Source organism: Mus caroli, unplaced genomic scaffold, assembly GCF_978045245.1.
Source record: "Mus caroli unplaced genomic scaffold, Mus_caroli_1 scaffold_2, whole genome shotgun sequence".
NCBI lineage: Eukaryota > Metazoa > Chordata > Mammalia > Rodentia > Muridae > Mus > Mus caroli.
The window spans coordinates 27,953,798-27,969,764 of NW_028227257.1; the positions used below are offsets into that span (position 1 = coordinate 27,953,798).

Genomic DNA, 15,967 nt, shown 5'->3' on the forward strand with positions numbered 1-15,967 from the left:
TGTAAGTAGAGGAATAAACAGAACAGACCTGTAGGCTAGTTTCATAGTGACCCTAAAGAAGTCCTTTCTCTTAGGAGCCTAGTAACTACCTGTGAAATCAGAGGTGCCTTCACTGGAGCTCTGTAATGAGCTATGTGGATGGGAATAGCCCTAGGTACTAGAGAAGAGAAAAGGCACACCATGTCTATTTAACTGCTCTTCATGTCCTCCTGGGACTGACAAGAGCATAGGAACATGGGTCCAGCCAGGAGGAAGGGGAGCCTCTGTCTTTGGAAGCCTGTGTCCAAGCTCTCCCAATCTGTAGAATTATCTAGGTATTTGAAGCCCCAGCTGACAGGCACTGGCAGTGCTCTACCCCTGTGCCATAAAGCTGGAAGAGCACAGCGTACTGTTCCAGGAGACACCAAATCAAGTACCAAGCACTTCGTTCCACGGCCAGCAGCCCAACCATGTGTGGCTCCAGGATAGATGAGGAGATAGACTGGACTGACAGGACCAGGACCAGTCTCAGGGAGGCTGGGCTTGGGGCTCAAGCCAGCATGAGCAGGTTCCCTAGCTGTTGAAGGATCCCATGGATCAGGCACTGACCACCTTGAAGGTGTAGACCATTCTGTGCTCTGAGGCCACAGACCATGCAGAGACAAGGACAAGTTCATTGTACATCAACTTCATCCTTGAGGGCTAGCAGATGGATGTTTGGGTTCTGTTGGTAACTGGGTACCTGCAAAAGAGCTTAGGACACTTTGCTCATTAAAGCATTCCTTTTTTATGCAAGGAAGCATTAAAGGAACAGTGGCTAGAATTCTCCAGATAGGTTTGGGAAGGTAGATAACTTGGACCCTGATTTAAAGGAAAAGGTAAAAGTTGAAACATTCTTCCATTGGGCTTTTTGGTAGCAAAGATAAAAAAATATAATCATACATTAGTTCTGTTTTCTACAGACAAAATGCAGTGTTTCTGGAGAAAGGACTGGTTTGGTTTGGTTTGGTTCCTATAAGTCTTATATAGTATCTCTGAGAAACCCAGTATCATAGATGTGGGAAGCCTTGAATGGTGCCTCCGGGAACTTGTGGTCAAGCTGCTGGAACTTGTTTCAGTCTCTGTCACTTAACCTCCCAGCTGTGTACGGCCAACAGCAAGAGGGAATGTTTCAGGTGTATGTCCCATAGAACCTCCAGATTGGAGCCTTTGCAGTAAATAAATAGCACTTTATAACCTGTTTTTTTTTATAGCTTTATTAAGAGAATTTACATAACCATGAAATTCACTCTTTTAAAGTACACAACTCAGTGGGTTGTGAGATATTCACAGTGCTGTGCATCCAACCCCAGATTCCTCCGAAAGAAATATCTTCACTGGCAATCACTCCCATTTTCCCTCCCCTGGGCAGGCAACCCTCCAGTCTGTTTGCCTATTTTGGATAGTTTTCATAAATGACCTCAGTGTGTGGTCTGTGTGTCCAGCGTTTTCCACTTTCTGTCCTCACTGTTCATGTGATTGTAGCATCGACATTCCCTGTGGCTGTACAATCATAGCATGGCTTTGTCATGTTTGTTAATTTATCAGTTCATGGATGCTTGGATTGTTCCTCCTTGCTTGTTATGTTGAATGCTGTTAACATTCATGTACAAAGTGGGTTTTGTTATTTTCGTGGGCAGTTGTTTTCAAGTCATTGAATGTATCTGGAATGGATTTTCAGGGTCCCATAATAACACGTTAAATTTTTTGAGGAACTGCCAGTGTTTCCCAAAACAGCCACACTATTTTCATACCAGAGGTAGTGCTCCAGTTTCTCTGTATCCTCACCAACCCTTGCTTGTACCCAAACTAGTGATGTCAAGTCATATCTTGTTTGTATTGTCCCATTTGTTTTTGTTTTTTAATGGAAAAATTTGACCAAGACCATGCAGAGTAGAATCCACAGTAGCTTGCCCTTTTGGCTTTGATAGCAGCCACCTGACAGTGGCTGTGACCCCATGGAGTTAGGGTTGACTTCTGGGCTGGCTGTGATATAAGAGGGTCTTTTCTCTGGGGGAAATTCCTGAGACCTTCGGACATCTAATAAGATTCACAGTATCATTTTCACTTGGTTTGAAATTTCAGAGCTCATCCAGTGGCTTACAAATAGAATCAAGGTCTACTTCTAAATCATTGTCTTTTGGTGCTAAATAAGACCACTTATACTATTTCTAGGATACACCGGCCCACATCCCACCTTCTCTTCTTGGCTTGCTGTCTTTTCTATTCTTAGAGCTGGCTGAGTTTTGCATTGCATTTCTCTCCTCTGTCATGAGCTTCAAGCCAACCTCCAGTCTAAACCACGAGTCTCCTGAGACCTCAACCCCAGGAATGTACCAAGTGTTAAATGGAGCTACATTCCTGTGCTAGAGTTCTTACCTGTTGACACATAGCTGCAAAACAGGTATGTGTCAAAACACATCTGTCCAACCTCCCTCCAGAACCCAGCTTCCTCATGACTTTCGTCTTGTTATTGATAACATTTTATCATTGATCTATAGCTGTCGTCTTTGCCGGAGGAAAACAAATCCATGGATCACTTCATGTTCTCTGTCACCTGATTTTGTACATATACTTTGGTGCAGTTCCAATAGAGACAGGTTCCACCACCAATGACAATTCCAGGCATAGCCCCACTTTTACTTGTCAGTAATACTTGTTTGCTTGCTGACCACTTTTCATCACTAGAACAGATGCTCAGAGGCAGGCATCCTAGCCACCAGATCTAGGCCTTGTTTGCCCTTGGGATGCCACACCCTAAATCACTTCTCTGGACTTGACCAGGAATCTGAGAGCAGATCAAAAGGCAAGCATGGCAGAGAGTGAGGGTATAAGCAGTAGACTGGCAAGGCTCTGGTAACTGTCCAGGTCCGAGGATGCATCAGGAAGTCTATGTATCTCACTTGTTCTTGTGGAAGTGGAAGGCCCATCCTCTACCCCAACAAAGGACCCTGGCTAACCACATGCACGTGTCATTCCAAATAAGCTACATAAAGCAAGTGCTGGGAAAGTCACAGTGTAACGGTTCAGAGCTACTGAGGAGGAGAGGCCAGCCCGGAAGTTCCGGGCAGTAAATACTCATTTAACTTAGCCAGAGAGCTCATCTCCATGGTCTGAGAAGTAGGAACTGTACAGTAGCAGCTGTCCAAGTCTGCATCGGAAAGTGAATGCCTTTCCCTGTCACCTTGTGCCCAATTCAGCTCACATTCAGGTTCCTAGTTCAAAGCTCAATGGACTGACTTCACCTGGTTGTGAGAACCTATCACCTCAGACTCTAGCAACAAGAGGTCCTGGGGAAGCCCTCATGCACATTTCCTATCTCCGCCATTGGGAAGGTTCAGTGGGACAGGTCTGCTGAGCTTCCTGTGATCGTGTAATAACAACAATGTAGAAGGGTACCACACCCTTGCTTGCCACGGCCTCACGATCTCCCGAGACTCCTCAGGAGTATGTATACAGTACACCCCGAGCCCCAAACCACAGTTCTAAGCAAAGACCTTCAAGGTCTTGTTTGCAAAGTCCCGTTGTCATTCACAGATCACAAGGTTGGAGAATGGTGAAGAGAAGTCATTCTATTAAGTGCCACCACCACCAAAGCCTTGCTGGAAATGAATAACCTCAGGGGTCACCCCAGACTTGCCACTTTATTTTTATGTGTATGGGTGTTTTGCCTGTGTGTATGTATTTGTACCAAATGCATGCCTGGTACATACAGAGGCCAGAAAGGGCATTAGAGTCCCTGGAATTGGAGCTACTGATAATTGTGAGCTGTGTTGGGCATTGAATCCAGGTCCTCTGGAAGAACAGTAACTGCTCTGAATACTGAACCTTATCTCCAGCCCCAGTGAACTTGCCTTTTGACAAGTTTCCCACCTTCCATGTGCACACTGAATTTGAGATGTTCAAGTGTAGAAGCCCTTTACCTTCACCTGCATATCAGGAACAAAGAACTGAGTCAGTCGGCCTTAGTTGATGGCATACATGATTAATGCATTCATATTTTCATTTTTCCCTGGTTGTACCCCTAATATATACTCCATTCCCTTAGCCTTATGGATCATTCAAGCATATTTATTTCATAAATATCTTTAAACATTTGGGTGCCCTTGTGAGATAACATAATCCTCAGTTCATTAATCATTCAGCCTCACTTCTAAGAGGGTTAGGAAGGTCTGGTAGTTTGACAGAAAGCAAGCATGGAAATGGCTCCAGCACATTACTGGTATAGCCTTCCTCATCTGTGAAGTGGTGTTACCCCTGCCTGTGTGGCTACTGGAGAGTCTCACTAAATGTGTCTTATCAAAGGTAGTGGGAGCACAGCGGGTGTCAGCAGCTGCCGTGGAAGTCATATTGGTAAGAATGGAGCTTAAAGACAAAGGAGAGGGACTCTGGGCCAAACCAGTGAAGGAGACGAGAGTTTTTCTGGTACCCACAGTATGCACAGCTTCTTATGCCAGACTGTACTTACTACAACCTGAGGTGAAGATTGGGAGCAATAGTCACGGACACACCCCTGAGGGATGGCTGAACTAAATCTGCCCAGCTCTAAAGCTTTTCAGTAGAGCTGCACCCAAACTTCACATGAGCATGGTCACCAGACAAAATCCATCCCAGAATCTGGAAAAAAGTCAGGACCTGTCTGAGAAAGAAATTCTACCTAATTCCAAGTATGGGCAGAGGTTGAAACAGACTGTTTTCTGGGTGTTCCTTGTGTTCCTGAGCACTAGCAGAACCCAGATTGGGGGGGGGGTATCTGATAACACCTGACACAACCTCCACTCTGCAGGAGACAGGCCCAGTAAGCTCCTTTGAGAGTGAGCTAAGGGGTTCTTCTGGGTCTCATGGCTGGATTTGGGATCTGCTGTGCCTTGCCACATAGCCCCAACTGCTGCTCACCTTGGTCCTCTGGGGTTGGCAGTATAGATGCTACTCTGCAGTAAATGAATGAAAGAGCTAGTCCACATCATGCATGAGAAAGACTTCCTCAGCATCACAGAAACTCTGTCTTCACATCCAAGGCTTCCCTGCTCAGTGTGGACCAAAACAGTCACGGGGTCCTTAGCCACAAGAACAGGCCAGTTCTTCCTCCTAGCTAACCTGTATGGAAGCACCATTGTCGATTCAGCACCCTGGTCAGCACCCACCCTCTGTGGTGCTGGGGAGACCTCTAACTTCCTAAGCTACACTGTTTTCCAAGCCAGGATAACCCAGTTCTGGAGGTAGGCAGGCATCTCAGAGTGGAGAAAGGACCTGGCCCTCTCCCTGATCCCTGACATCACCATCTCCTCAAGCCAGTGCTTTTCATCTTGGAAATTCTCCAGATAAAAATAGACCTGAACTTTAGAAGACAGTCAGTATTCCTTGGGCTTTCATTTCTTGAATGCTCAAGAAAGCTTTAGAACTGGGTATAGCAGCTATCCAGACATGCTGAATGGATGAACAAGGGTTCTTGGGTGGAAACCATGGGGTTCATGTAGTCCCTGGCCTGCAGTCAGGAAGTGCCCACCTTCTTGAAGGCACTCATCTCTGTGAGTGATTTACTAAGTCCCAGAGAAAGGAATTGTGCATCTCTGACCCCAGCAAACGACATCTCATTGACTGTTCCCACCTTGCCACATCCTTGTACCCACAGCGTCCAGCTGTCCAGTTGCAATTGAAAAACTTGGGATTCTGGTGACCACAAAGCAACAAGTGGCCAGGGCCAGAACAGACACTCCCCCCTTTAATCTTATCACCACTGTCATGGCCATCTACTGTGTTCACTGATGTTACCTGCCAAACTCTGCAGGCATGTGCACTTGGGTTCCTGCTTTAATCTCTGACAGGAGAGAATAGGGACTGCTGGGAGAGTGACAGCAATAGTGACAGCTCACCGCTGGGCACCCAACCCCCAGCAAGTAACTTCGATGAAAGAAGATGTGGACACAGGAATCAAGTGAAGGAGGTTGGGAGAAAGGAAAGAAGAGGAGATAGAGTTTGCTGAATGTCACTGGCCCTGGCGTCAGTACTGACCCAGGTGCCACACCTCCCAGAAAGAGGTTGGCATGACAGCTGCCTTCTTTTTCCCGTCTCTGTTCCTCTGGGCCAGAAGAATGGGTGAGTCTCTTTTCATTTTCTGCTTTCCCTTAAGGCCAGGAGACCAGCAGCTACCACCTTAACCCTGGAGACTCAGAAATCAAGTGGGGAAGGGCTGCCAAGTTGAGGCACAGAATCAAAGCCATGTCCCCTGACTGGAGTAAGAAGGGCGGTAAAGGAGGGCCAGGGTGTGCTGCAGTGTTGCCTCCACAGTGCGTCTGATATAGAAGATTCTCCCAGACAAACCTGCAAGTATAGGGAGGACAGACCCTGTTACCACATTACCACCCTCATGCCCGTACAACCTTTTCATAGGAGCCTGAATCTGTCTGTCCCTCTTAGATGATAAAGCCCAAGCACCCACTGTGGGTCCCACTGCACACTCCTTAGTCACCACCTGCCTACCTCATGTCTCACCTGCTGCTGAGGCCTGAGCCTCTTGGTCACATGTCTATCTCTCTGTGTGTGTGTGTGTGTGTGTGTTTCTCTCTGTCTCTGTCTCTCTCTGTCTCTCTGTCTCTGTGCCCAGAGCCCCCACCACCACCTCATCACATCAGTACTTCCTGTTTGTTTAAGATTCCCATAAAGCATCCCCTTTCCTAAAGAACCTTTCTGACCTCACATCACACAGGTCTCCCTCAGTCCACCTACGCGCACACACACACACACACTGTGTTCTACATTACAGCACAGCCACACCATCCTGCACAAGAGCTAGGGCTGTGTACATGTGTTGTACCATGGAAGGATACCATGAACAAATGAGATAACAGATAGCTGGTATTTACTGAGCAACTGGAAAATGCAGGCACTGTGCTAAGTGCTTTAAAGACATATCACTTACGGCTCACCAGTCTTATGAGGAAGGTACTGTGACTGTCACAGCCCCTTCCAAGAAGAAGAACTGGGCCAGGAAGCACTGCGTCCCTGCCAAGCACCTGAGCACCCAGCTCTTACACTGATGAATCAGCCTCCATGGACCTTCGGGGTTTTGACTCTTGTCCCAATGAGATTCATGTAGGGACGATGCTCCAGCACTGTGTGCCACCCTCTGAACTATGAAGGTGTCATATACTGTCCATCTACTTGGGACAAACGAATTTAGGAAGAGGAATGATATAGGTAAGGGAATACACAGAGGCTCAAGGGCAAGAAGCTAGAACAGGACAAAAAGCCAGGCTCTGCCCACAAAGACCTTGGTTCTTCTCAAATGAGCAATCTGGAAGCTTGGGGAAGCCTCAACTAAATCTAAGTAACTCCATTATGCTCCATCTTTAAAGATCCCTAACTCCTGGCAAGTAAATGTTAGCGGCCCTCCACTGCCAGGCACTCCCTCCCACTCCAGTTCAGCCAGCGTCTCAGGAAGCCTCCTTCTCTCCAATGAATCTAACCCTGAGGAAATTAGGAAAAAGCTAACACGCCTAACGGGAGATACCTCCCCACCAATACCAGACCCACTGACATCCCACTTACCCTCAAACAGAACCTCACCTCTGGCTTCTTGAAGCCTCCCACCTTTGTCTGCGCTTTGCTTGCTGACACCCACAGAAGTGGTAACTAGCACGACATGGCTCTCCCAGTTCCCAGCTCGTCCCCTTCCCAAGCACCAAGGTTCTGGAATCCCTCAGAAAGGAAGCTGGAAGGGAACTGTAGAGGGGATGGATACTGGGCTGTTGCTGGGAGGATGGCATGCTTAACACCACAGGGTCTGTGGCTGAGAGGGAAAGAAACCATCATCGGGTTTCCAGAGGATGCCCTGGCTTAGAGCTCTGCAGCCAGAGGGCGAGTCCTTGGCTCCTGAGCAAGGTCAAATAAGAAAGCTGCAGGGGTGTACACATGGTGCAGAGAGAGAGAGAGAGAGAGAGAGAGAGAGAGAGAGAGAGAGAGAGAGAGAGAGAGAGAGAGAGAGAGAGAGAGAGAGAGAGATTGTGCATGCACACACTGCAGAGGTGTATACTCATGAATGTGTGTGTGTGTGCATGTGTGCACAAAAGTGTGTATGTAAGGAAGAAGATATTTGAAAGAAAATCCCTAGGAGGGTGATGCTGTTCCCAAGAAAGAGGGCAATGGTGGTGGAATCAACCATCCATCCCTGTTGACTGGGAAATCCATGTCATACATGAAAGGAAGCAGAAGCGGCGACAGTCATAGGCCCTAAAGTCTGGGTCTAGATACCCTATGACCGCGGATAAGCAAGAGGAGTCAGGACTCACGTACCTCTACCCCCAGCAAGTGTCTCCTGGGACCAGTCATCACTGGGCTATGTCATGGCAGGGCTGGGAAGACACACCTTTCTCTATCAAGAAAACCCCTAAAACAAAGCTGAATGAAGGTCCAGAGAGGAGGTTCCAGCTACAGAGCCCAGTGACAAACCTCACCCATACTTCTAGTCACAGGATCTTCTGTGTCATTTATACTGAGCCCACGGCAAGGGCTCTGGGAAACTGGGCAGAGATTGTGGGGCTCCAGGACCCTGCATAGGCCACCAGCTGCCCTGACAGGAATAGAAACTGTTTCATCCTTCAAACATGAATGTCCATTATATACACCAACCATGTTTCTTACCCTAGAAATGTGGTATGACCTGGCTAGCCCACTCAAACAGAGAGGTAGGGTAACTTGCCCACACAGCCAGCAAGTGGCAGGGCTCCAATTCAAACCCAGATCTTATCAGTTCTGAGGTCACTATCTGTTGATACAATGAGAAAAGCAAGATTTGGGGGTCTGGTGGCCTATGGGATGGCAGAGGGAGTTCTTAGAAGTGAGGCAGGCACTTTCCAGCAACCACAGGGACAACTACATCTAACCCCAAAGAAATCCACAGGGAAGTTCTCAGCTTTCCTCATCCTTCCCAGCGCCTTCCTACCCCTCCGCCCACTGGCTGGGAGAGCTCAGCTGCAATCCTGGGGAAACTTTCAGCATCTCTCAAATCTTCTCAGTTCACGGACAAGGCAGTGACTGCCTTGATCCACTTACACGTGGCTTCTAAACAAGTTTTCCTATAGGAATGTAGAGCAGGATGCTCCGGCTTGGGGAAAGAAAACAAACACCCCGCTGTTCTTATCTTCTAGCTGATCTAGCCCTGGTGTTTAAACTTGTCTGACTGGACAGTTCCAGGCATACACTCTCAGTAAGTACTGTGGCCTAACATTCCCCCTTTACTGCCACAGGGCTCCATATAGCTTGGATTGATGCATTTATTATCATCATCGTGGATTTGGGAAGCTGGGACCGTCACTGGCAATGTCTGATTTTACTGCAATTCACCTAGATTGGTTCCTGCCACTTGGCCCAGTATTTCCCTGCTCCAGCTGGGGGGACACTGACATATCTAAAGAAGCCGGGGCCTTGGGACCTTTGGCTCTCTTGAGCTTTGTTCTTTGTAAGCCATACCCTCTCTGCACCATAGCAGAACCTCCAAAGCCAGGCTGCACAATGTTGTCCCCTTCAGCCCTCCCTCCAGCCCTCTGCTCCAGGCAAAAACTGCCAGCATGAGCAGACACTTGATCTGTCTCAGAAGCTGTGATATTATACTACCCAGATGTTCAAGCTGCCTGGCCTGAAGGTTTATGTTCCACTTAGTCAGGAAGTCTCCAGCCTATGGATCCTGTGCCACCCCCTGCCCCCAACGCCCAAACAACTAGGATCTCAGCTTAGACAGCCAGCTATGAAGGAGGTCAAGGACTCATGAAATGATCCTTTTAGAGTCTTCCCATAGCCTAGACAGTATGTGCTCTGGAAGTCCTCGGGGGCCTTTTTGACTGGGCAGTGCTTCCCTTAAATGTCTCCCACTATCTCCTTGCCCCCTAATGCCTACTTCCATTGTCAGAAGTTTAAATACAGCTTGGAGGGGCCTTGGAAATATTTCACCCATGAAAGAATGCAAACAGCGATCCATGTGGCTGGAATATCCAGGCCACTTGAGCGTACCTTATTCCTCCCCTGGTGACTGGCATCTGGACATTACAAATTCAGCCTTAAAGAAAATCGTTTTCTGCTACTAGAATGAGATCAGTCCCAAGTAACAGCCCACTGAGAAGGGAAGGTGGTAAGGTCCCAGGATGCTCAGAGAAAGACAACTGTCCTCATGCCCTGATGCCCAGTGCTTAGTAAATGTACCACTGCAGAAAATTAGCCACCGAAGGAAATCAGACCCCCCCAGAACCAATTCACACGGTGTCAAATTTTACATTTAACTAAACCTACTCACCCGGGGTCTGTCACGAGACTGCTGTCCCCTGGCAATGGTAGTCACCAATGCTAGGCCAGAAGTTGGCACTGTCAATGGCCAGTTCCTACTGAATAACCTCGCCCCTTGAAGGATGGCCAGAGGCAGGCTGACTCCTATTCCCAGGGCAGATGTGGCCCATGCTGAGGCACCCAGTCCTACTTCTCACTGAAGAGACTGAGCACCTGAGGTCTGGAGAGGGGAATGTTATGTTTCAGCCAGTGGGGTGCTTGCAGGCGGCTCATCTCAGAACCAACGTTTCCCATCATCACGAAGCTACACCCTACCCTAGATGGCCAGGTCTGAAAGGTGCCCGTACATAGTCAGTCACCCAACACTCTTACTTGGCTAATGAAGACAGTATAAGTCTCAGAATTCCCCAAGGCATGAAGAATGGAAGCCACCTTTCACACGACTCCCAACACTGAGAAATGCCAAGTAGCCTCATCTTCTAAGAGCAGTGGTTTCCAAAATGTATTTTTAGCAGCAGAAGCCATCCTCAAACAAAGCCTTATGCAAAAACCTCAAGCTGCAAACGCATCAGCAGTGTTTGCCTGAGTGACACCTAAGCCAGGCCCCAGGCTACCCCCACCCCAGCACCAAAACTCCCTCTATAATGCCCTCCGTGGATGTCACTTTGAAGCCCCAGGTTTTGGGAACCTCCAAGCTCTGCAGCTAAAGCAGCAAAAACAGGGTGGACTCTTACTTAGGAGCCCTGGGTGGTATAGCTGGTCTCTGAGACTTGGACAACCTCATTCTCTACTAGGACCTGGCCTCCGTCCCCAGTGAGCTGCCTCATACGCAGGTTGATGGAGCCATAGTTCTTTCTGGATCCCCTGCCAGGGACAAAGGTCTGTCTGCGGTACAGCTCTCCCTTGCACAGAGAGACCATGAGCAGCACAGAGAGAAGCATGCCACCCACTGTGAGCAGCCCGAGGCCCGCAATGATGCATTTGTCCAGATGTGAGCCCAAGCGGGCGTAGTACATCTCCAGGCGTTCCATCTCCCTTGCTGTCACTGTGTCAGGGTTGACTCGGGCCTCTCGGGGGATGGCGTATGCTGTCACCACCAGGAGGATTCCGCTCACCAAGAAAACCAGAGCAGAAACAAAGCCATAGTCCACCGGGCGGCTCACAGGTTCCAGGCCTGGTCCCTCCTCTGAATGCAAAGAAAGATCATCCCGCTGGGACCGGGACAGTGAGGGGACACCTCCAGGGGGACTGGGGGAGTTACCCAGTCTGGCATCCCCAGGGTTCTGGAAATGAGTCTCCTGCTCCTCAGAGAAGAAGCAGGCATTCTCCACACCCATCCTGGGTGGCGCCACGGGGCCCTGCGAGGCCGCTCTCCTTGGAACCTGGGGACCATTGCTCAATGTCTTCAGTTCCAGACCAGGGGGAGATGCCATTGGAAAGAATGACCCCAGCTCATCCCTTGGCCCCTTGGCAGCTAGAAGAGAAAACAGAATGTCAGTTGAATTTGCCTGCAGGAGCCCATCTTCACGCCTGTCCCTAGCACAGTTGTGGGGAGCTGTGGACAGTAGAGCAAGGGTCCGATAGCACGGTGACTGATGTTCTTGTGCTTCCTTGGCCTCAGTTTCTCCATTGACCAAAACCCCCAGTGACAACAATAATGCCACTCTCTACCCCACAGTACTAACAGAGAGGGTGAGGTAACCTCTGTGTAAGTGTACCCAGTAAGTATTAATGACGGGATACCACTGTGATGATGGAAGAGTTTAGAATGGCCGTGGGGTCCGTATCACAGCCTCCTTGCTTGTGCTTAGGCAAATGACTGTGTTCCTCCGCAGAAGCAGTGTTCTCGTCTGTAGCATGGGACTCCTCTCTCACAAGGCTGTGGTAAGGAGCTCAGCAAGTGATGCCCATCAGGCTGTGGCCAGTTCGGCTAACAGGCGAGGTTGTGTGAACATGTGTCAGGCAAGGTGATGATGTAGGTGTGGCAGAGAAATGGTACAGGCACTAGTGGGTGGAAGCCTGGTGTGGGGGTGTTGGCACGAGTGGGAAACACCCTAGCAGCCACAGCACGGGGGTATTCTAGAGGGGGAAGGGGAACCCCAGAAACCAGCTGGTCCAGTTCACTGAGGTCTGTGAAAGCCAAGATAAGAAGCATTGGGCAGTCAAGTTGTTGGAGCCAGGAAGGCTGGGATTTGCATGGATTTTTGAAGGTGGCAGGTCAGCTGCATGAAGGACAGGGTCCAGGGATGGTGACCAGACAAGGAAGGTAGAGAATGGAAAGCCCTGAATGAGGTCAAAGTCAAATGCCTTTGGGTAAGCATGCAGGGGTTGGGAGGTGGGGACAAAGAGGAGACACTACCAAATACCTGAAGATATGCCACACAGACTCACTGCACATGCACACTTGTGTCAAAAGGCCACCAACCTATAGTCATTTATAGTCATCAGCCAGACTGAGTTCACTAGGTTTCTTAGTTCATTTCCAAATCTATTCATTGAGTTTTGGTGAATCAGTTGCATACACACACACACACACAAGTGTATATGTGTGTGTATATACAACTAATTCATCAAAACATATATGTATATGGTGTGCCTATGTATATATAAATGCCATATGCACCTTCCTGTAGGGAACAAGTGAAGCCCTCAATGAATGTGTATTGCTGACATGGGCATGACCCCATATCCAGGACCCCAATGCCTCAGTCCCATGGGAGACAGTGTGTGCAGAAAACGTCCACTTGAGCTTTCTCCCTCCCCTGCCTGTTGACCTGTAGGGATGGCCTGATGACCTCCCCTACAGAGAAGGCTCCTACCTAGATTAGCTAAGGATGCCTCCTTGTTCAGCTGTGTATAATATCCCTGCCTTCTTGTTTATCTGTAATAACCCTGCCTTCTTTCTTAGCCATATTCAACAACTCCACCTCTCTGCATTTAATAAATACGCTGATCTAGGAGAGCTGTGGATTCTCCACCAGCGAGCCCAGACCACCCGAATCTCAGCTTCTCTGCATGTCAGTGTCTGTCCTTTCTTTATTCCCTCGGTATGAAGGCCCAGTCAGGCCGATCCCCAGAGCCACGTATATGCAGCAGATACCCATTCCCAACTTCTCTTGCAAATCTGCCTGCCATGTTCCACCATCCCCGCACAACACACAACTGGCATTGGCGATTGGGCTTTTTCCCTCATGTGGCTCTGAACTCTTCATAGGCACACCTTCTTCATATATGTCATTTCTGACCCACAGCCGAAGTACAATACATACCCTGACGTCCCGATGGTACATACATCACACAGCCCTGGCACACAAACGCACAGTCAGCAGAGACCCTAGGTGTGGCGTGGCTCTCCTGCTCTCATGTATCTGTACATGAAAGCTGCTTCTCTGTGTTCCTTGGTCACTGTGTTCTGTGGGCACCTGTGTTTCTGTGCAAACACGAGAAATAACTGAAGTGATGGTAGATGGATGAATGAGTGAATGAATGAATGAAACTCCGAGGGCAGAGGTGGGAAGTCTCTTTGACCTTCCTATGTGGATGTGCTCTCTTAACAAATGCGTGGCCTTTCATCCTAGTTCAAAGGCTGCTACCGCTTACAACTCCGTGCTATCACTGTGTTCCTCCTCTGCGGTGTCCGTTTAATACACGCCGAGCACTGACTACTTGTTAGATTTTTTTCGTTAACACCTCACTCAGGAATAGCTCAGCTCTATCCCCATTTTAGAAAACACAACCAAGATCTCATGGTACGGGGACCAGGGACCAAGAGTTGAATATATGTACCCCAAGCATCTCTGTTCCCTACATACTTGCAAAACCCGCACTCCACCTTCCTTCCCTGGCTCTTGGAGCCCTCACTTGAGACAGCAGGCATGGGCATCCTGGTCTCTCCACATCTCCCTGGGTCCCTCGCCTTCTCTCAGTTCCCAGAGGATGGATAGAAAGGATGGACGGGAGTGCTAGTTGGCTTTTTTTACTTTTGGCACCCAAAGCTACTTAGAGCCTGGTAGGTGCCACTTATGGCCCCCACCCATTAAGCCCTCAGTAAGTGTGAAGAATGTGGGGATAGTCCACAACACTTTTCCTAGATGGTGCATTAGTGCCTCCATATCCCAGAGGATATCTGGGGCACACAAATTATTAGAACAGGACTCTCTTTTACTCAAAACTTTTTCCTTAGGATGCTTGGGTGAAGGAGCAGACACAAAGAGGCTTCATCCCTTTAACTGCTTCGGAATGTCTGTTTCTCTCATAAGATGCTTAGTAAGTTACTAAAGGGCTTGCCTATCAATTATCCAGACATTAGCTCACATGTGCACACTTGCACACAACACACACACACACACACACACACAGAGAGAGAGAGAGAGAGAGAGAGAGAGAGAGAGAGAGAGAGAGAGAGATGCTTGTGCTCATGGATCACACTCCAAGCCCGAAGCCACACCAGTTATTGTAATTGTATCTGCAGTCCTATAGTTCCTGAAAGGCAAGCGCCCCCCACACCCCCACCCCCGCCCTGTTCCACACTCACTGTCCCTGGGACGCTTCCCACAGCAATGCCCACAGACCCGGGAACTAAGTGTGACTCACAGATTCTCGGGTCACTCTGGTGGTGGTACCCACAAGAGGGTAAAATCAGGAGAGAGAGAGGGCGGGATGAGAGAAGGAGGAAGAAAGGAAGAAAGGAATGGATACTACCTCTAGCACTGCTGAGTTCTAAGCAGGATCCACCCAGACCTGCCCAAGCCCAGCACTGTCACCCATAGCGCACTCTGACACCCCGGAGCCGGACACACTGCCAGGCTGGGTGAGGCTTCGCAAACCCAATCGACAGACACACGCACTCATAGTACACAAAGCCTCAGGCGCGCAGATGCATACACGCAGGTCCACGCGGTTATACCCAAAGTTCTGCGCGGAAAGCCCCAGCACCCCGGCCTCCCGCCTCCCCCGCGCCCGCCGGCCCGCAGTTCACACCCCCTGCTCCTGCCCTTGACCGCATACGCCCCACGGTCCAGAGCAGGCCAGACCCGGGCGGTCAGCGCTCACAGAGGGGCGGCCCTGGGAGGCTGGGGCTCGGCGGGGCCGGCGTGCTCCACGGAGCCCCGGTCGCGTGTCCTTCGGCGGGCCGCGAGGTCAGGCGAGCTGTCCTTCGCTGCCACTCCCCGCCTCGGGCCCTGCGCCGGCGGCTCGCGGTCGGCATGCGGAGCCGTGTCGGGCCTCCCCAGTCTCCGCACGCGGGAGCACAGAGCTCCGGGCGGCCGAGGGTGTGCGCAGATCCCGGCCGGGCCGCTGCCTCGTCCCCGGCTCCCGCCCCCTTCCCGGCCCGCCCGCAGCGGCTGCCGGGGCGCACGTACCTGCTCGCGCCGCGCCGGGCTGCACCGCGTCGGCCGCTGGGGGGCTCCGAGAAGGAAGGGATAAGGCAGGGCGGGAGCGGAGGATCCTGGAGCGCCGCCGATCGAGCTCCGCCCGCGGCGGGCGAGGGCGCCGGGAGAGTTAGCGTGGGGAGGGAGACGGAGACGGAGACGGCTGCGGGTGCCCGGCCCCCACCGCCCCTAGAGCCACCTCTGTCTCGCCCGCGCACGCTGGCCGGGGAAACCCTAGGCAAGGAGCCCGCGGCGCTGGGTACAGGGGCGGGGCGAGGCGAGGGAGGGGCGGGGGAAGACCCCTC

The 15,967-nt window shown here is 50.3% G+C and overlaps 1 protein-coding gene across 3 annotated transcripts; it reads right to left on the reverse strand.

Moving 5' to 3' along the window:
• Positions 1 to 3,547: 3,547 nt before the first annotated feature.
• On the reverse strand, positions 3,548 to 15,958 carry Tmem74b (transmembrane protein 74B). Of its 3 annotated transcripts, none has more exons than XR_015046021.1 (3): positions 15,654 to 15,956; positions 10,304 to 11,767; positions 3,548 to 6,339 (listed from the first exon to the last, which is right to left on the reverse strand). XR_015046021.1 is itself a non-coding variant. In XM_029472720.2 (3 exons), exon 2 carries the CDS (start codon positions 11,724 to 11,726, stop codon positions 11,028 to 11,030), a length of 699 nt encoding a protein of 232 aa, XP_029328580.1. In that variant the 5' UTR covers positions 11,727 to 11,767; positions 15,654 to 15,958; the 3' UTR covers positions 3,548 to 6,339. The 3 variants fall into 3 exon arrangements, 2 of the variants coding, with proteins under 2 accessions (XP_029328580.1, XP_085689520.1); XM_029472720.2 differs by having other exon boundaries at positions 11,028 to 11,767; positions 15,654 to 15,958; XM_085833394.1 differs by lacking the exons at positions 3,548 to 6,339; positions 15,654 to 15,956 and adding an exon at positions 12,012 to 14,616 and having other exon boundaries at positions 8,008 to 11,767.
• Positions 15,959 to 15,967: the final 9 nt, after the last annotated feature.

Bases quoted from the DNA above. Each gene is read 5' to 3' on its own strand.
- Tmem74b (XM_029472720.2), bottom strand. From the start codon at position 11,726: ATGGCATCTCCCCCTGGTCTGGAACTGAAGACATTGAGCAATGGTCCC.